At 41.3% G+C, this 21,523-nt stretch overlaps 1 protein-coding gene across 8 annotated transcripts in view; it reads left to right on the top strand.

Annotated features, from left to right (window-relative positions):
- The window catches only part of LOC138761409 (V-type proton ATPase 116 kDa subunit a 2-like), an 80,199-nt gene that overhangs the window by 17,405 nt on the left and 41,271 nt on the right, over nucleotides 1–21,523 (top strand). For 7 of the 8 annotated variants that reach the window (XR_011356312.1, XM_069933480.1, XM_069933479.1 and 4 more), the window contains 6 exons: nucleotides 4,618–4,755; nucleotides 7,195–7,295; nucleotides 15,583–15,709; nucleotides 16,910–16,992; nucleotides 18,113–18,206; nucleotides 21,191–21,403. Coding sequence is in view for 7 of the 8 variants with exons in the window: in XM_069933480.1 (XP_069789581.1) it covers nucleotides 4,618–4,755; nucleotides 7,195–7,295; nucleotides 15,583–15,709; nucleotides 16,910–16,992; nucleotides 18,113–18,206; nucleotides 21,191–21,403 (756 nt within the window). In the remaining variant the exon portion in view is untranslated. The remainder of the gene's footprint in view (nucleotides 1–4,617; nucleotides 4,756–7,194; nucleotides 7,296–15,582; nucleotides 15,710–16,909; nucleotides 16,993–18,112; nucleotides 18,207–21,190; nucleotides 21,404–21,523) is intronic. The other variant, XM_069933482.1, reaches the window with a different exon arrangement.

Here is a 21,523-nt window from a genome sequence, read left to right as displayed (position 1 = left end):
CTTTGGAATGTTGGTCTTTATTCCCAAGGAAATGGAGTTAAAAAAGTGAAATATTTTGATGCAACCTGATGGGAACAAAGGTGGGAACATGCACAGAATGCTGTGCATGGTTTTGTTCCCTCTTTGGAAAGGATATTATGGCATTGGAAGCCATGCAGCGAAAGAGGAGGTGCTCAATTATGGGTGAAACCCAAAATTCTGCAGACACTGATTGTAGTAAAATACAGAAATGCTGGAGGAACTCAGCAGGTCTCTAAGCATCCAGAGGTGAAGATGTATAACCAGTGCTTCAGGTCTGAGCCCTTCTTCCAGGTCTGAGTAAAAAAAAACCAGACAGGCACCTGAATTAAAAGGGTGGGAAGAATGGGCAAAGGGAGGAGTACAGACTAAATGACAAAAGGTTTTCATTGGATATAGAGAGGAAAGGTGAGAATTGATTGGGGGAAGTGGTGTGTTTTTTGGCTCTGTGAAAACAGAGCTGGGGGAAAGGGGACAGAGTGAAAAGGGAAGAGAGGGATAGAAATAGAGCTGGGGGAAAGGAGACAGGAGGAAAGATGATGGTGGGGGGGATGTCTAATGGAAACTGGAAGTCAATGTTAATTGAATCCGGTTGGAGGGTGTCCAGACGGAATATGAGGTGTTGATCCTCTGGATAACTATTGAGTCATTCTGGCAGTGCATGAGACCATGGCCAAATGTTCTATTATGTTTTGTGCATGTGGAGAGAGTTGAGCGGGATAGGTTTATATTTGCTGAAGTTCAGATAAATGAGGGGTGATCTTTGGTCATGCGCTTTGCCTGTGGCAACAAGCTCCACAGAGCAGACTATTATTTAGATGGGGAGAAAATTTAAAATTCTGAAGTGCAAAGGGAGTTGGGAGTCCTCGTGCAGGATACCCTAAAGGTTGACCTCCAAGTTGAGTTGGTGATGGAGAAGGTGAATGCAATGTTGGCAATCATTTCTAGAGGAATAGCATATAAGGGCAGGGATGTAACATTGAAGATCAATAAGCACTGATGAGAGCTGTACTATACTGTGTACAGTTTTGGGTGCCTTATTTGAGACAAGACTTGCTGGCTTTGGAGAGGGTCCAGAGAAGATTTACTGGAATGATACCAAGAATGAAAGGGTTAGCACATGAGGAACGTTTGTCAGTTCTTGGACTCTACTCGTTGGAGTATAGAAGGATGAGGGGGGAACCTCATAAAGGCATTTTGAATGCTGAAAGGCCTGGACAGAGAAGATATGGCAAGGATGTTTCCCATGGTCGCCGATTTGAGGACAAGAGGGCACAACCTCAGGATAAAAAGGTGTCAATTTAAAAAGGAGGTGTGGAACAATATCTTTGGGCAGAAGGTTGTGAGTCTGTGGAACTTGTTGCCACAGGCGGCTGTGCAGGCAAGGTCATTGGGTGCACTGAAGGCAGAGATTAACAGATATTTGATTAATCAGGGTTACAGGGAGAAAGCAAGGGAGGATGGATCAGCTCATGATTAAAATGGTGGAGCAGACAAGATGGGCCACTGGGCCTACTTCTGGTCCTATATCTTGCGATTTGATTGAAGCAAGCTGTTGAGTGTAATTGACAGGGTGGATTGGGAGAATATGGTTTCCTTGTGTGAGTTGACAAGAACAAGAAGGTACTATTTCAGAATAAGGGTTGCCTATAAGGTGATGAGGAAGTTTTTTTGAGGATTGTGAATCTGCTATCCCAGAGTTCAATGGAGGGAGGGTAATTGCATATTTAAGCAACAAGGGAGTTGAGTGGAATAGGAGGAAAGAAAGTAGTGCCAAAGTCCAGTTTCATTTAACAAGGATTTTAACAAATGGCAGAGCAATTTCAAGGGCTCGGTTGGCTTGCTCCTGGTTCTTGTGTTTTATTTAAAATTACAAAATGTTCGCCTTCTGAGAAAACAAATTAATTTTCAACTTTGCCATAAATGGGAGACTTCTTTTGAAGTTCCTTCAAGAAATCCCACAAGGGAAATCATTCCTCTCGGTGGTCACCACGTCAATCCCCTTAGAATCTCAAGTTTTAATAAGGTCTTGCTTCTAAACTTCAATGAATAAAGACTAATTCTGCAGACCTTTCCTGGGATTCCTCCATCCCAGGAATCAATGAAGAGTCTGCACTGTGCTGTAATGGTCTATGTTCTTCTGAAGGCAGTGAGACAAGGCTTTATCTCACATATAGTCGCAACAAGTTCACCCCATTTATCACTTGGCAATAAAGACCAATACAGTACTTTTCTGATTCTCTGAAAATCAGTTAAACAAAAATCTCAGTTATCAGAATTTTTTTTTAGCGGTGATATGACATGAATAATGTTTATTGCTGTATTTATCTTATTTTGTTTTTTTGGTAAGATTTTAACATTCTTTCATGCTTGAAGAACCTTTTTGTTGTTTAACCACTGATACAAGTGTTCTGATGATGCTACTTAGAGCAATTTCTCAGTTATCCGAAAAATCTGGTTAACTGAAAAATGTCCAGTCCCAAGCTTTTCAGATAATTGGAAACATACTGTATTCAATTTTCCTCCCTAAATACTTGCTGCACCTGTTTGCTAATTTGCTCTTTTTCTTATGAGGCAATGCATTTGGAGAGGAGTTAGGCAAATAAGCAAGGGAATACAATATTGAAAACTATCAGGACAGATCAATAAGACAATTAAAAGGAGTACATTATTTTCGTTGCTTGGAAATCAGATACAGATTTAGGGATGGAGAGAAGGCATGCTGAATTGTGCACTGGTATTCCACTTGAGAAGATAACATAATTTATGTAATAAATATCAATTTTTTTGGAAAATATGGAGCCCATAATTACAATATGTTGGTTTGAAAATCTGAAGGACTCTGAAACCCCATCCTGTTGGTAACCCCCAGCTCCATTATTATTAGTATTGAGATTTTCTTTTGACATTCTCCAAACTTTTTTTCCTTCTGTTTTTCTTTCTTTTGTGAGCCCGTGTGGGGCTTTGTGCATATACACTACATGTATTTTTTTCCTCTTGTAGCTTTATTGAATATGTATACATGGATGTGGTTTTAAAATTCTTAAATAAAATATTAAAAAAAGAGCAAGGTGGCTCTGCTTGAAATGTATGTAATGGTAATTTCAAGATTCCTTTATTGTAATAGTTCAGAACATGTAATATTACACAAAATGTAAGGCACCATTGGTGTCGCCCGGCTCCCCTCACAGTGCAAGAGAAAGAGAAACAAAAGACTGTCCCTTCAGGGACACTGAATGTCTGTAGATTTGCCTCCAGTGCTTCATTCGATCATTGGTAACCCAAGCTCCTGATCCAAACCCTTTATGTCCACTGCTGAACATCTGCACAGATCTCTATGTTATCTACCAACATTGTTGCCTCCTTTAACAATTTGCTTAAAGCTTGTATGGAGCTGCTATCATTAGGCCCAGGTGGTTGAACCCTTTGGAGCAGAACCATGTTTTTTTTTATTCATCTTGAACATGTCCTATAGTTCCACTTGAAGAAAAAAATGTGATTGCATTGGAAGATTGCTGAGGGAAATTCAGGATGATGCCTGACTGGAAACATCTGAAGATGATTGGATAGTTTTCTGTGCATCTCGAGCTGAACAGCCTTGACGAGGTGCAGAGTATTATGAAGGGCTTAGAGAAGAAACACGTAGAAGAACCTATTTCCCTTGGAGGAGGGGTCAAAGATTTAGAGTAGTGGGTAGAAAGATTGCAGGGGTGGAATAGGAGAAGGAAATGTTTCACCCAGGGATGGCGGTTTAAAACTAATGAACCAGAAACCGTTGTGACAAAGTGGGGTTCGGCTGGGAACCTCTTTCTTGACCACAGACTGATATTGCCTCCTGTGTAATTGAAATTTAATTTGGGTTTTGAGGCAAATTCTGCTGGGAATTTTGCATGAAGTTTGTTAACGTTAGAGGAGTGAATATTAGAAATGGTTAGGCTCCACCTGAAATGTGTACTGTTTCCCTCTCACAGATTTAGCCTGACTGCTGAGTATTTAGAGTACTTTGTTGCTTTTTTTTTCAGATTTTTTTGCCAGAGTACTTGCATGACATCACATACAACCCTGAGATTCTTTTTCCAGTGGGTGAGGCAGAATTACCACTTATTGGTATTGCAATAAAAACTCTACTAAATGTACACATGTAAACAAAGAACTGTAAACAAACTGCAATACAGAGAGAAACAAAAACAATAAAGTGCAAAAGTATGAGTCCTAAGCAAGTCCCTGATTGAGTTTGTTGTTGAGGAGTCTGATGGTGGAGGGGCAGCAGCTGTTCCTGAACCTGGTGGGGTGAGTCTTGTGGTACCTACACCTCTTTCCTGATGGCAGCGGCGAGAACAGTGCGTGTGCTGGGTGGTGTGTGGGGTCTTGGATGATTGATGCTCAGCACCGTTACCTCTAGATGTTCTCAATGGTGGGGAGAGGCTTTGTCTGTGGTGTCCCGGGCTGCATCCACTACCTTTTGCGGGGCTTAACGCTCTTGTGGTTTTGTTTTCCTCGGTGATTAAAATGATCTTAATTGAGGGGCTGGAATGTTTAACTTGTTCTGGGTAATGGAGTATGAAAAGTTGCTTCACAGCCATTCTGTGTCATTTCCAGGAGCAATTGCAGCAGCTGGAGGCAGAGCTGAGGGAGGTGACAAAAAACAAGGAAACTCTGAAGCGGAATTCTCTTGAGCTTACTGAGTATAATCACATGCTGAGAGTAACTCAAGACTTTGTGAAAAGAAATTCAGAGGTGAGTGTAAGGTGAATAAAATTTAAAAAAAAACTGGATATGCTGGAATGCTTTTTTCCTGCTGTTTTGGGATTCTTTGGTGGAGATGGGGTAGTCACTTCAGGATTCAGGATTCCTTTATTGTCATGGAATAGTATAGACGATGTAATATTACATGAAATATGTCATAAACAAATCAGGAAATTGTGTTTTGTGACAGCATCATAGTGCGAACGTACATATGACCATCTTACAACATTACTATCAAAATAAAATGAAAGTAATAACTGGACGAAAAGTAAGGCCGTGTCTTTGGTTCACTGATTATTCAGGAATCCAATGGCAGTGGGGAGGAAGCCGTCCTTGTGCCACTGAGTGCTCGTCTTTAGGTTCCTACACCTATTTTCTGGTGGTAGCAGAGCACGGCCTGGTTGGCGGGGATCTTTGAGGCTGCTTTTTTAAGACACCACCTCATGTAGATGTCCTCGATGGAGTGAAGTCTGGTGCCTGTGAAGTTGCAGGCCAAGTTAACAACCCTTTGGTGTTTGTTCTTGTCCTGAGACTTAGCACCTCCATTCCGGTCAATGATGAAACCAGCCAGAATCCTCATCACAGTACACCATTAGAAGTTTACGAGAGTCTTCGGTGACATACCAAACTGTCTCAGACATCTCACAAAGTATAACCGTTGAAGAGGCTTCAACATAGAGGCTCCAGGACAGATCCTTGGAGATGTTGACCCAGGAATTTGAAGTTCTTGACCCTCTCCACTACTGAGCCCTTGATGACGACTGGGTTTCTCTGAGTTCTTCCTGAAGTCCACAATCATCTCCTTGACTCAGCGCAATGTTGTGGTCTTTACACCATTTAACGAGCTGCTCTACCTCCCTCCTGTACACTTCCTCATTGCCGTTTGTGATTCTGCTGACAACTGTCGTGTCATCGGCAAACTTGTAGATAGCATTGGAATTGTGCCTGGCCACACAGTCCTGGGTGTATAACGGGTAGAGCAGTGGGCTAAGCATGCATCCTTAGGGTGTGGTTGTGTTGATCAGTGACAGTGAGGAGGAGACGCTGTTTCCAATTCGTACTGACTGTGGTCTTCCGATGAGAAAGTCAAGGATCCAGTTGCAGAGTGGGGTACAGAGGCCTAGAGTTTGTAGCTACTTGACCAGCACTTAGGGAATAATGGTATTGAAGGTGAGCTGTAGTCTTTGAAGAGCAGCCGTATGTATGTATTGGTGTTTTTGAGGTGATCCAGAGCTGGGGAGAGCCAGTGATATTGCATCTGCTGTTGAGCGATTATGACGATAGGCAAATTACAGTGGGTCCAGATCTTTATTCTGGTCATGACCAGCCTCTTGAGCATTTCATCACAGTAGAAATTAGTGCTACTGGGTGGTAGTCATTGAGGCAGGTCATGCTACTCTTGGGTACTGGGATGATTGATGCCCTTTTGAAGCTGGTGGGAACCTCTGACTACCACGAGAGGCTGAAAATTGCTGCCTTCCTGCTGCAAGGTAGACAAAGAGTCGCCATTAGTGTCACCCAGCACTCCTTACATTAAGAGAAAAAGAGAAGCAAAAGAGAGTCCCTTCACTGAGTGTTTGTGGATTTGCCTCCAGGACTCCTGCAGTAACACAGAATCCTGTTCGATCTATCGACAGCCTGAGCTCCAGATTCAAACCTTTGATATCATCAGGAAGCTTTCAGCACTTGAGGCCATTTGGGAACCCTTCTTGTCCTCAGCACCCTCTGAATCCCAGCTCTGAAACCTAGATCACATGAGCCAGACTCTAGCAGCCTTTGGGGGGGGGGGGGTCCCTGACCGCAAATTGCCAGCTCTCTGCAGCCTGTGTGGGTGTCTCAGCAGGTGAGCCACTTGCTGGTCTGCTGCTGTGGTCACCTTCCCTCCAGGGTCATCTCCTCTGCTTCATTTCAACAAGGGGGGGGAGGAGGATGTTCTTCCATTTTCTCGTGCCTACACAAGTCCGCTGCTCCTCCGGAGTCTGCAATTCCTCATGGCCATTGCCGAGCACAGGTGCCGCTATTATGGATGCAGGCCCTATGATTGCACCTTTAACAGACCGTTTAACGCCTGTAAAGAGCCTTCGGCATTAGGAGCAGGCAGTTGGAGCCTTCAGAGCAGTGCTGTGCCTTGATTTACTGCTCTCCCGGATTTTCATCAGTGGCAGTTGCTGGTGTTATGGCAGCGCCACCATTTTAAAAATATTTTTTACATTTTTGCCCCATTTGTCTACAAGCTGTTTGAAAAGTAAAAAGTTCCAATTGTTTTCCTCGAATGATTAATGTTGGATAATTTATTGGGACTGGGCAGTGATAATGTTGGTGGAAGGGGAATGGGTGGCTGAGGAGAGGGGGTGGACTCCGATGGGAACCAGTGGAATTGTCGGTGTATGGTTTATTGCCTGATTGCTGCAATGTTGATTCTCTTGTTAGCTCGACCTCTTGTCCCAAGCTCAATATGAAGAGTTTCCTTCTTTGGATAAAGAACCACTGATGGATTACACAAACATGCAGCGGCTTGGAGCTAAATTAGGGTATGTAAATTACTGGACTTGTTAACTGCATCACCTCTGTGACCTGTGGTTTGAAGGGTCACTTGAAGCAACTTTGGAGATGGTGCTCACAGTGACGAGATGCGAGAAGGTGGGACACTTCCCCACGGGCAGTGAGACAGCTGAATGACTGTTAAAGCAAATCTCCGTGACTCTACTACTTAATAAGAATATACATATACTGTGTATATATATCGTTTGTACGTGGGTTATGTCTGTACGCATATTTTGGATTGTGGACCAGAGAATGCTTTTTCATCAGGTTCTGTACAATCAGATGACAAATAAACTTTAACTTGAACAAATACACAGACCTGTTTCAGGGATGCCGGATAGTACATCAGAAATGAATTGAAGTGTAAGATGGGGTAGATAAAGGTCTAACTGGCATTGGTGGGGTGGAGGGGCGGGCACTACAAGAGACTAGAAGTGGAGCATTGTTGATTTTTACAGTTGGTGTTGTGGGGAAGATGGAATTATATTTAAATTAAATGCAGACATACAGCCATGAACCCATATATCGGAATTAACCTACAACTATGTGGGAGGAAACTGAAGCACCCGTGGGAAACTCACGCAGACACAGGGTGAATGTACGAACTCCTTACAGACAGCGCGGGATTCAAACTGGGTTGCTGACGATGTAATAGGGTTATGCTAACCATGCACCCAATGGAGCTGTAAAGCCTTGGAGTGAGGTATTGGAATTTGTTTGGAACTGGAAACTTGTGTGAGGTCAATGATGGCAAACTGAATGATGCTTTGACATTTGGCACAGGAGAGGGTCTTGTCAGCAGCCCCTTGGGAGAGGTGAAGGGTGGAGTCACGAGATGGAGTAGTGGCCGGTAGGGGAATACCAGCCCTCTCCAGAAAAGAAGAAAAAAAGTGAAGAAAAGACAAAGTTCAATAAATACAAAATATAAGAAATAAAAGATAAAGTTGTAGATAAAAGAAAGAAAATGGCACCCAAGAAGGAAAAAGTAAAAACAACGGGAAAAAAAGAAAAGACACTGGAAAAGAAAGGAGAAGGCCTTACCTGCATGAAGGAACAGGGAGCCGTGGTGGAGAAGAGCGCCTGATCTCCGAGGTTGGTGATGGCCCCATGGAGTTGCGACCCGCTGACCGGTAGACTGCAAAAATGGCTCTGAGCCAAACAAAAGTGCGCAAACTAAAGAGAAGGAAAACACCGATGGAGGGGGGCTCAGCCGAGGAGTGGGCAACCACAGTGAGACCAGCCGAGGGATGCCCGACACCAGGGCTCTCACCTGGAATAAAAGAAGGAAAGTCGACGGGGTGAAAGGAAAGAAGAGCAGCAGCAGAAGGCTCAACAGATGAGCAGCTCAGAAGAAGAGGCCCAACAGCAAGAGGCCAAGCAAGAAGAGGCCCGACAAAGTGAGACAAGCAATTCATCAGGAAAGTCAGAAGAGACACAGACACAAACAAATGAAGAAGAAGACACAAACACAGGTACAGACACAGAAGAAGAGGAAGAAGACCAAGATCACAGAGAAATAGAAGGTAAAACAGATAGACAGAATATAGATAAAGCTTATTTTCAAGAACAAATGAGAGCATTAAAAGAATGGTTGTCATTAGAATTTAGTGCAACTAAATGAAAAGAACAGAAGATAAAATGGAAAGATTAGAGCTGGTCATGACAGAAATAGGGAAAATAATAGAAAATGTGGAAGAACGAGAAATGACTGTAGAAATGGAAGTAAACGACTTAAAAGGAAAATTGGAAGAAAGTGATTAAAAAATTAGAGTCACAAGAGTTGTTAGCTTAGAAAATTGATATGTTGGAAAATTATAGTAGGTGAAACAACATAAAAATAGTGGGCCTAAAGGAAGATGAAGAAGGCACAGATATGAAGGAATTTATAAAAGAATGGATCCCAAAGGACCTGGGAATGCCAGAAATACAGGAAGGAATGGAAATAGAAAGGGCACACAGAACACTAGCTCCGAAACCACAGACACATCAAAAACAAAGATCCATTTTAGTGATATTTTTGAGATATATGACAAGAGAAAATATACTGGAGCAGGCAAGGAATAAAATTAGAGAAGACAATAAACCATTGGAATACAAGGGTCAAAAAATATTTTTTTACCCATACATAAGTTTTGAACTCTTAAAGAGGAAGGAATTTAATATAAGAAAATCGATCCTATGGAAAAAAGGTTATAAATTTATGTTAAGACATCCAGCTGTGATTAAAATATTTATCCCTGGGGAGAAAAACAGACTGTTCTTGGATCTGGAGGAAGCACAAGAATTTGTAGAATGCTTGCAGGACAGAAGGAGAGATGAAGAGATGTAACAAGAATGAAGAACGGCGATAAAGTATATATAAAGATTTAAAAACAATGTATATGTAAAGAACTAAAGAAAGGAAAGAGAAGGGAAGAAAGTAAGGGGGAAAAAAGGGAGAACTTAGTTATATGTGTATATTAAAAAAAAGTGTTTTCTGGGGAGTGTTGGGGGTGGGGGGAGAGAATAACCGTCACTTAGAAATCAGTTGACGCTTACGAGCAGGTTCGCAATCCAAATGGAAAGGGGAGTTGTAGTTGCCCGGCAAGGGATAAGGGGCAACTCAGACAGGGGTGGTATATTTGGGGTTAAGGGAATATTGGATGTGGGAGTTGTTGGAGTATTTTATGTTTTAAATGTGCTGTCATACATTGAGTTTAAAAAGGGAAAACAGAGATGAAAATGGGGAAAAGGGAGATGGTGGTGGTGAGGAAGCAGAAATGAGGTGTAAACAAGATATAAGATGGCCACGTTGAACTATATGACTATAAACATTAATGGAATACATAACCAAATTAAAAGGAAGAGACTATTAAATTTACTGAAAAAAAGAAAAAAATAGATATAGCATTTGTGCAGGAAACGCATCTAACTGAAGTGGAACATAAATTAAAGAGAGAATGGGTAGGACACGTAACGGCAGCATCATATAATTCAAAAGCTAGAGGTGTAGCTATATTAATTAATAAAAATGTACCAATCAAAATAGAGGAAATAATAGATCCAGCAGGGAGGAATTTAATGAGAGTGTCAGATATATTCAGAATTTTGGAATTTGCTCAATATATATGCACCTAATGAAAAGGATCAAAAGTTTATGCAAAATATTTTTTTGAAGATTATAGATACACAAGGAAATATATTGATAGGAGGGGATTTTAACCTTAATTTGGATCCAATGTTGGATAAAACTGGACAAAAGACAAGCAAAAAGAATAAAGTGGCCAAATTTATGGTTAAATCAATGCAGGAAATGAAACTTATGGATATATGGAGGAGGCGACACCCAAGAGAGAAGGAATATTCATATTATTCGTAGGCACAAAACTTACTCAAGGATTGACATGTTTTTGTTGTCGGCCCATATTCAAGGGAGAGTTAGGAAAACGGAATATAAAGCTAGATTACTATCTGATCATTCACCCCTGTTATTAGCAATAGAACTGGAGAACATCCCACCAAGAACATATAGATGGAGGTTAAACTCCATGCTACTTAAAAGGCAGGAATTTAGAGAGTCTATTGAATGCCAAATTAAAATCTATTTTGAAATAAATACGGAATCAGTGAAAGACAAATTTATATTATGAGATGCAATAAAAGCCTTCATTAGAGGACAGATAATAAGTTATGTAACTAAGATGAAAAAGGACTACAATCGGGAAATAGAGCAGTTAGAAAGGGAGATAAGTACAGAAAAGGAACTAGTAAAAAGGGATGATATAAAAGAAGGAGAGAATTGGCAGACAAAAAAAAAATACGAAGCATTACAAACGTACAAGGTGGAGAAGAACATAATGAAAATAAAGCATTACGAACTAGGAGAAAAAACGCACAAAATATTAGCCTGGCAACTTAAAACTGAACAAGCTAAAAGAACTGTATTGGCATCAATGAAAAAGGACAAACAAATTACATCTAATTCAATAGAGATTAATGAGAACTTTAAGGAATTTTGTGAACAATTATACCAAACGCTGAACAAGGGGAAAGATGATAAAGTAGAAGAGGTTTTAGGTAAAATTGAACTGCCGAAATTGCAAGAAGAGGAACAAAACAAACTGATAAAACCATTTGAAATAGAGGAAGTAAAGGATATATTAAAAAAGATGCCGAACAATAAAACGCCTGGAGAGGATGGATTCCCAGTAGAATTCTATAAAACATTTAAAGAGTTATTAATTCCTCCTCTCCTGGAACTAATGAACCAGATAGAAGAAACACAAAACTTGCCAGATTCATGTAAGACGGCAATAATTACAGTAATAGCAAAGACAGGGAAGGATCCACTAACACCAGCATCATATAGACCAATATCTCTACTTAATTCAGATTATAAGATAATAGCGAAATTATTAGCAAACAGATTGGCCGATTGTGTACCAAAGATAGTAAAACAAGATCAACCTGGATTTATTAAGAAAAGATGGATAATGTCTGTAAATTTATTAATCTAATTCATGCAGTTCAAGGAAATAAGAAGCCAACAGTGGCTGTTGCTTTAGACGAAGAAAAAGCCTTTGATAGAGTAGAATGGAATTATTTATTCAAAGTATTACAGAGGTTCAATCTACCAGAAAAATATATTAATTGGATTAAAGGATTATATAATGGACCACTGGCGAAGATAACAGTAAATGGATATATATCAAACCAATTTAAATTAAGTAGGCTAACTAGACAAGGATGTTCACTATCCCCCTCACTGTTTGCTTTAGCAATAGAACCATTGGCAGAACTGAAAAGAACAGAAAATAAAATAAAAGGGATAAAGATAAAGGAGAAGGAATATAAAATCAGTTTATTTGCAGATGACATCATAGTATACTTAACAGAACCAGAAATATCAATAAAAGAATTACTTAAGAAATTGAAGGAATATGGAGAAATATCGGGATATAAGATCAACGCAAATAAAAGTGAAGTGATGCCAATGAGTAATGCGGATTATACAGAATTTTAAAAAGAATCACCATTTAAATGGCAAACACAAGCAATCCGATACCTAGGTATTAGGTTAGATAATAACTTAAGCCACCTGTACAAACTAAATTATCAGCCACGAATAAAGAAATTGCTGGAAAACTTAAGAACATTGGAAAGAATTATCGCTAATGTTGATAGGGAGGGTAAATTGCATTAAAATGAATGTCTTCCCAAGGATACAATACTTATTTCAATTGTTACCAATTCCCTTAACAGAGAAATTCTTTAATGAACTAAAGAGAATAATAAGGAAATTTTTAAGGAAAGGAGAAAACGAGGATAGCGTTAGATAAATTTACAGGTGGTTTCCAGTTACCAAACTTAAAAAGTTATTTTAGAGCAGCATAATTAAGGTATTTATCAGATTTTTATCAGACAAGAGAAAAACCAGACTGGACCAAGAACTAGATAAAATAGGGGAGAAGGTACCGGAACATATACTTTATAAGTGGGATGAAAAGCTGGTACAATATAAAACTCACCAGTACTGCATCATTTACTCGATATATGGAAGAAGAACCACTTAGAAAGGAAAAAAAACAAATGACCATATACCAAAATTACTATTGATGCAAAATCTGCTAATCCCTTTTACAATAGATAATCTTTTCTTTAGAGAATGGGAGAGAAAAGGAATCAAAAGAATAGAAAATTGTTTTTTGGGAAATAATTTACTAACATTTGAACAGTTGAAGTACAAATATGGAATAACTCATGGTGCAATATTTGCATATCATCAACTGAAATCTTATTTAAAGGATAAATTGGGAAACAAACTGAGATTACCAGAAGGAAGCAGCTTTGAATATGTGATTACAGACACAATGATAATTAAAAGATTTATAATGAACATGTACATCAAGCTGCAAGAGAAGGAAAATGATGAAATAAGCTATAAACCCAAACAAAAGTGGGAAAAGGATTTAAACATAAACAATGAAACATGGGAAAAGTTATGTTCTGGAACTATGAAGAATATAATAAACACAAGGTTACGCATGATACAGTATAATTGGTTACACAGGTTATAATTGGTTATCACACCCCAAAAGTTTAAAAAAAAATGGGATCCAACATTATCAGATAGATATTTTCGCTGTAAGAAGGAAATGGGAACAACAGTACATGCAAGTTGGCCATGTGAGAAAGTGGAAAAGTTTTGGGAAGATCTAAATCAGATATTAAATAAAATCACAAAAAATAACATACCAAAAAATCCAGAGATCTTTCTTCTAAGTAATACAAGAAGTAAGGAATTAGGCCTCAAATTGGATAATGCGCAAAAAAGATTTATTATGATAGCCTTAGCAGTAGCAAAAAAATGTATAATGTCAACTTGGAAAATGGAAGAGAGCATGAGAAAACAGCAATGGTACATGGAAATGAATAAATGTATTCCAGTGGAAAAAATAACATATAATTTAAAAAATAAAGTCACATTATTTGAACAAATTTGGGAACCATACATGGAACATAACAGAGAAGGCTTGCCTCAGACCTCCACCCCCTAAAATGATAAGAAGACAAAACGACTTGATCCAATGTGTAAAAGTAGATGACACATTTTTCTTTTTTATTTTTCATTGTGTGATGACATTGTTTAATGGTTTTATTGTATTTTATATGTTGAATATTGGTTTGGAGGGGGGTGGGAGGTGGGGAGGGAAGGTAGGGGGAAAAAATGGGAGAAAATGCCACTGTATATTTAATGAGAAACGTTTGTATATATTTTGGTTGATAGGGTTCATAGTATGAAAAATAAAAAAATATATCTCTAAAAAAGGAGACCCAAAGGGCCTGCAACACAGTCACCTCCAACCTGAGTAGATGTCACCACTGAGCTGGAGTCTGGACAGGAGTAGTTATCACATGTAGTCTGAAAGTGAGCTGCTGAATCAGATAAGATGCAAAGTTTGGTCAGAAATTTTTTATTCAGCAATTTGAAGGAGTGAAAAGGCTGTGAGGGGCTTGTAGAGTTTGTCAGCTGGAGCTAATTTGAGGATGCATGAGGCCAAATGGGAAGAGTGCAAAGATCTCAGTTTAGGGCAGTCGTAGATTAGAAAGTATGAAAGGATTTAAACCAGTCTCCCTGAACTGCCGAGTCCACTTTTCACTGACTCTTCCACCCCCTTAGCCGCTTCTATGATCACTGGAAGTGAAGAACTTGTCCCTATAATCTCCTCCCTCACCTCCATCCAGGGCCTCAACAGACCTTCCAAGGTGAGGCAGAACTTTACGTGCACATTGCTCAACCTAGTCTACTATATTTGGTGCACTTGGTGTGGCCTCTACATTGGGTGACAGGTTTCTGAACTTGAGCTTCCGACAATGACCCGTCTGTCCTCTGCCTCATCCATTGTCAGGATGAGGTGTTAATGAACAACACATCATACACGTGCCTAACCATTTATCCAGGGTTCCAAACACTGGGAACCTCCAAAAAACTGCATTTTTTTTTGTAGATGACATTACACGTAATAATGTTAGTTTTCTGTAATAAATTCTCCGTTTCCAGAGGTCGTCCCCGTCCCTAACCTTGTAGGTGCCCTCTCTTGGGTGGAAAGGTGACTCTCGGCCCCCAGCACCCGGTGGGTGAGAAGCAGGCAGTGGCTGGCTCAATGTGGGAGCAATGGCCACCTTCCTTATCCATAATTCCCCATGCAGCTAGAACTGCTCTGGTGCTGGTACTACTGGAACCATAACGTAACACCAAGACAAAAGATTTTTTGGCACAGTTGAAAAAAATCACATTTTTTGCATTAATTTAACTGAATATTTACCCTTTTATATTTGTTCTTTATTCTCTCTTGTGGTCATTTAATTTATACTTTTTGTTGGTTAGTATATTTTATGTAGCTGCAGAAAACCCAAGAGTCTCAGTGCACTTGTACTTATCTGTATGACAATAAACTCTCATTGTCATCTTCCTGTTTTGTATCTTATAGAAAAACACATTTCATTTTGTAGATGGTTAAGCCATGCATCTTAGAGCCCTTTGCCCTAACTCATCCATGCTGTTAACCCAGCTTTATTAATCTTCAAGTATTCATCAGAAGTGCTTGTGCATGTTGTCTTGAAGTGAGGGATTTTGTGATCTTTATAGATATAATGGAGACCAGATTTTTTTGAACTTCTTTAACAGCCTTGTCCACGGGATTCTGTTAAAATTCACAATGCCTGAGAGGCTGACATCTTCTTTGGCTCTTTTGGTCTGTCTTCCAATTCATTTACAAGATATTTCTTCTATAGATTTATAGCTGGAGTGATTCACCCATGGAAGATTGGACCATTTGAGCGGATGCTTTGGCGAGTTTGCAAGGGTTACACAATCCTTACATACAAAGAGTTAGAGGTTCCATTAGAAGATGCAGACTCTGTGAGTGCTGTGGTATTGTTCTCCATTTTACATATATCTAAATGTATATAATACCTGTGTGTGTGTGTGTGTGTGTCTCTCTCTCTCTCTCTCTCTCTCTCTCTCTCTCTCTGTTTTTCTCGTGCTTCTTTCACACTTCCAAGTGATCCCAGGAATCAAACGCCAATCGGCTTTGAAAGTGGCAAGTGTGAAAGCAAAATCAGTTCAATGCCGGCATCAGATGATGTCATCTCAAGCTGGGGATTGTCGACCTCGACCCCTAGTATAATCCCTGGCGTCTGCAGACGCCGGCGTTGCAATCAGGCAAGTGTGAAAGGGTGAGTGCATTCTGGGATTGAAATGACCAAAGTTTTTGCATGATTGCAGAAAGAAAAGATTAAAATGAAGGTATAAACTTTGCCATGGGAAAGTCACAGTGGGAGAGAGAGAGAGGAAATAAATAGCAATAAAAAGCAATAGTGGACAATTTTTAAACAGTGTGGGGAAATTGGTAGCGCTATAGTGCACAATTTATAAAGACCATGGGGAGAAAAAGCAATGGCGGACCTGACTTCCCAGAATGCTGTCTGGCAGAGAAACTTCTCTATGAATGCTTGATATATGCAGCCGGATATATAGCCCTTTCTCTGCCGTATGAACTTGTGGGAGGGCAGTTTGCCAATCGCTTTTTCTCACGGTATTTATAAATTGTACATGATAATGCTACCAACTTTCCACACTGTGTAAATTGAGCGCTATAACACTACCAAATTTCCCATCCTGTTTAAAAAAAAATTATCCGCTATTACTATTTATTTGTTCACACTTTCCCACGGTCCCTTATAAAGGTTTATCTATGTAAGCACAACAACAACAGGAGTTGAAGGGCTTTTACTGAGCTGTACATAAAGCTTAATTATGTTATAATTATCCATGATTAATTTTGTTCAAATATAAGATCATAATACATTGATTAGGATTTAGGGTGGGTTCACCATCACTCGATGCGTCATGACGTCGCCAGTAGAAGGTAGAACAGTTCTAACCCCAGAGATGGGTCCTTGCAAATGTGAAAGCGTACAGTGTCCCAGTTAGGTGTGGTCAAGTGTGAAAAGCCAAACCCCCATTCCTATCTCTCTGGTGTCTCTCGACTCTCTGTCTGTGTGTGTCCCTCTGTATCTCTCTGCCTCTCTTTGATTTAATTCATATTTTCACATTTAGGGCGAGAATGTGAAGTGGGTCGTGTTTTTAGTCTCGTACTGGGGTGAGCAGATTGGTCACAAAGTAAAGAAGATTTGTGATTGGTAAGAAAGGAACCTTTTCCAGAATCCTAGGATTTACTTTGCTTTTGATTGTTCTGTGAGGAGAGGTTCAACAGTGACACTAAACTTAAAGTCTGAAGAATGGATTAAATTATCTAACTGAAAGATGCAAGGTTCTTGAGGGATTCAACAGTGATGATGTATTTATTCCTTTTGGGTGTTTAGATTTTGGATTTGCATGTAAGGGACTAGCCACTGAGGATGAGGATGAAACGAGTACTTTCCCATCCTCAAGGATGGTGAATCTTTTGGAATTCTTTACCCTGGAGGTTTAATTATACTCGCAGAATCGGTCCTACACATCTTGCCAATAATGTCAGTCTCTATTTCAGTGCTTGAGTGTGTCCTATCCCATGGTGGTGATGGCACTGGTGTGAACAAATGGCTGAGAGTTCCCTTCAGAGTTCTCATCATTAACCTCAGACCTCATGAACTTCTGCAATCTTGTCAAATATGCACAATGAATCCTCCTGGTTGCCACTCAGCTTCCTTCCTTGGCTGATGGATCAGTGCTCCTCCAAGTTGAATGAAGCAGCAAGGGCATGTAGTCTGGGTGAAGGACATCACTGTCCATCACCACGAGAGTCATACAGGCCCTTTATCCTACTATGTCCATGCTTTTTGGTTATTGACATGATCCCATTTGCCTACATGAGGACCATATCTTTCTAAGTGATGCCCATTTAAATGTGGTTTGGTAGCATCATCACCAGCCGAGTCCTGAAGTAAGTCGCTGCTGTTCTGGATCTGAGCCAAGATCAAGTCAACAAACCCATGTGATAAACTGTCTCTCCTGTCCTCAGCAGTTTTCCGGTCACGGGTGTATCTTTCCAAGCTCAGGTAGAAGTGACCATCATTCAATCTGTGCAGAGACAGTTCTTCTCATTCTGATGGGAGGCTGAGACTAATATTGGTGGGTCGCATCTGTCTGCTACAAAGAAGCCAGACCATTCACCAGTTTTCCTTGAAGAGGGGCAACAATAGGATTTTGTAACCATCTGCTGTTTCATGTAATTACTAAATTATTTCTTGTAAATATATTATGTCATCATGAATTGAAATTACCCGGCTGAACTTGTGTCTAATGGACCGTTACTTGCAGTTATCACTGCCATGTCTACCCTTATCCAAACACAAACCAGGAGAGGATGGACATCGTCGCTGGCCTCAATACTCGAATCCAAGACCTCCACACAGTAAGTACCTTTCCTGGAGTGAAACAAGAAAGTCTGCAGACACAAAAGTGGTGGAGAAATTCAGCAGGTCCCACGGCGCCCATTGGAGGCAAAACTGTATAACCAAAGTTTTGGGCCAGAGCCTTTCCTCAAGATATGAGCAAAAAGCAGGCTGGGGTGTGAATAAAAGGGTATGGGGAGGAGGGAAGAAAGGGGCAGAGGAGGGAGCACAGACAAGAGGCCAGAGGTGGATGTGGGTAGGGGGCAGGAGAGAATTGATCGGGGGAGGGGGTAGCTCTGTGAATGCAGAACTGGAGGAAAGGAGACAGAATTGGATCATGGATTTCCTCACCTCCAGACCACAATCAGTAAAGAATGGCAAGAACTTCTCCACAATCTCCATTAGTAGGGAGCACCACTGGACTGTGTTCTTAGCCCCCCTGCTCTTCTCACTTTACACCTATGACTGTGTGGCTCAGTACGACAGTAACACCATCTACAAATTTGCCAATGATATCAAGGTAGTAGGTTGTATAAAGGAAGGGGATGAGTCCGCAAACAGGATGGAGATTGAAAACTTGGGTGAATGGTGCACCAACAACAACCTTGTATGCAGTCACCAAAATTAAGGAGCTGATTGTTGACTTTAGGAAGAGAAACCCAGAGGTTTACAATCCAGTGATCATTGAGCGATTCAGAGGTGGAGAGGGTGAGGAAATTTAAGTTCTTGGGAGTTACTATCTTGGAGGATCTTTCCTGGACCCAACTCATCAAGGCAGAGTGAATAAGGTTTGGGGAGGTTTGGTATGACATCAGAAACCCTGGCAAATTTCTACAGAGGTGTGGTAGAAAGTGTGCTGACCAGCTGCATCACGGTCTGGTATGGAATCACCAATAACCCTGAGTGTAAAGCCCTCCAAAAGTTAGTGGACACAGCCTAGGATATTATAGGCAGATCTCTCCCCTCTATTGAGTACATCTACAGGGAACGTTGCCTTCAGACGGTAACAGCAATCATCAAAAAGACTCAGACCACCCAGCACCCGCTCTGTTCTCGCTGGTGCAATAAGATTCAGGAACAGCTGCTACCCCTCTATCATCAGACTCCTCAAGGACAACCTCAATCAGAAACTCATTTAAGGACTCTTGTGCACTTGATTGATTTTCTTTTTCTCTCTATCGCAGTCAGTTTGTTTACATTTGTTATCTGTTTATAGTTCTTTGTTTGTTTACATGTTTTACACTATGTACAGTTATTTTTTGCACTACTATTTAGTAGTAAATCTGCTGAGCCTGCAGGGAAAAGGAATCTTAGGGTTGTCTGTGATGTCATGTGCGTACTCTGACAATAAATCTGCAAGAGAGTGAGACAGAGAAGGGAGCTGGAGGAAAGGAGATACCAGTATGGGGAATGAAAGAGACGGGGTGTGTTTGAGGGGGTGGGGGTGGTGAACAGAAACTGTGATTGTTAATGCCTTCTGGTTGGAGGGTGCCCGCACGCAGTCCGAGGTGTTGATTTTCAATTTGCGTTGGGGGGGGGGGGGGTCTCAGTTGAGCAGTGCATGAGGCCATGGCTGGGGTCATTATAGGAATTGAAATGGGTTGCCACTGGGAGATCCCCTCTATTACAGCAGACGATCAAAGGTGCTCAGCAAAGCAATCTCCCAGTCTGTGTTCAGCCTCTCTGATGCAGAGGAGCCAACAATGGGAGCACTGTAAGTAATAGATGACCCCTGCAGATTCACAAATCAAGTGTTGCTTTGCTTGGAAGGACTGTTTGGGGCCCTGAAAGGTAGTGAGGAAGCAGATGTGGGCACAGGCGTGGCATTTCCTCAGGCTTGGCCTGGAAGGTGGCTGCTTCGAACAAAATATGATTAAAGTTTCTTCAGTTATTCTCTGTGTCAGAGGAGTGGAAAGTGCTGGTCAACAAGTGCACTGAGATAGAAGCTAGAGAACATGGGTTAAGGTTGAAAGGGGAAAAGTTTAAAGGGAGCATTTGAGGGGAACTTCTTCACGCAGAGAGTGGTGGGAGCTGACAGCTGAAGTGGTGAATACTAGCTCAATTTTGACATTTGAAAAAATTTGCACAGGTGCATGGATAGACAGGATATGGTCTGCGTGCAGGTCAGTGGGATGAGGCAGGATGATAGTTGAGCACAAGCCAGAAGGACGAAGGACTTTTCTTCTCTGTAATATTCCATGGTTCTGTGAATGAAGGAATAGCAATAGGCCATTTCATGTCAGGCATCTGCCTGGAGGCTGGCGACAAGAGTGGATCGAAAACTTAAGACTTGCCTTTCAGACGGCAGCGTCGCATTCATATTGAGAGGCGCCTCGTTGTGCCCTCTGGATCTGAAGGAGGCGAGGCGACTGGTGCCTTAGCGCCACCTGTGATAAATACGCGCCAGAGCAATGGATGTCTTCCCTACCCATAATCCCCCACACAGCTGGAACCGCTCTGTGTTTTCTCAGAATAGTTCCAGCGGCGCGGGGGACTAAGGGTAGGGAAGACGGTCAATGCTCTGACACGTTTTGAGCCACAGAGAGCGGCCTTGAAGGCCGAAGCGGCCCAGCAGCCCCCCCGACACCTCCCGCTGCCTCGACGGCTCCCGCCCTCTACCCTTGCCCTGAGGGGGTCATGGAGGGAGAGGGGTGAGTGGGGAGATGGGTCGCAGGCTGACGGCGTCATCAGCCCGCCCTAACCAGCAGGCTGTACATTCAGGTTAGGCAGTGGAGCGCAGTCCTCTGTCAATTATCCTTCCCTGAGAAGGGTTGGAATCAGTGCCACGGCGCATTCAGAGAGATACAGTCTTTTGGCGTTAGGGCGAAGACCCATTGCCTTTACAGTCGGGTATTGTCCCTGCTTGAAAGAGCACTAGGCATGGTCCCAACTCCTGTCCTCATCCACCCCCTCCCACCAGCAGTGCTCCCCGACCCTACCCCCTCGCGCCGGCATATACTTGTAACATTATTTTAATGTTTGCTTCTTTAACCTGTCTCTACAGGTATTGTATAGAACTGAGGAATATCTGCAGCAAATTTTATTCAAAGCATCAGAATCCATTCACACATGGCTTATTCAGGTGAAGAAAATGAAAGCCATCTACCATATTCTGAATCTCTGCAGTTTTGATGTCACCAATAAGTGTCTGATTGCTGAGGTCTGGTGTCCTGTATCAGATCTGTCCAAGGTTCGCCAAGCTTTGGAAGAAGGATCTGTGAGTGTTGTTTAACTCTTTCCAATTTGCTGAGGTGTTTAATTTCTCCGTGCATTTCACTTGTGTAAATCGGTCCTCTAATATTCTACTTTGCACTTGAGCTCTTCCTTGCTGCTTTCT

This window comes from Narcine bancroftii, chromosome 4 (genome assembly GCF_036971445.1).
Source record: "Narcine bancroftii isolate sNarBan1 chromosome 4, sNarBan1.hap1, whole genome shotgun sequence".
NCBI lineage: Eukaryota > Metazoa > Chordata > Chondrichthyes > Torpediniformes > Narcinidae > Narcine > Narcine bancroftii.
Note: the sequence above shows the minus strand (reverse complement) of the source record. Positions and strands in the feature narration are given on the sequence as shown.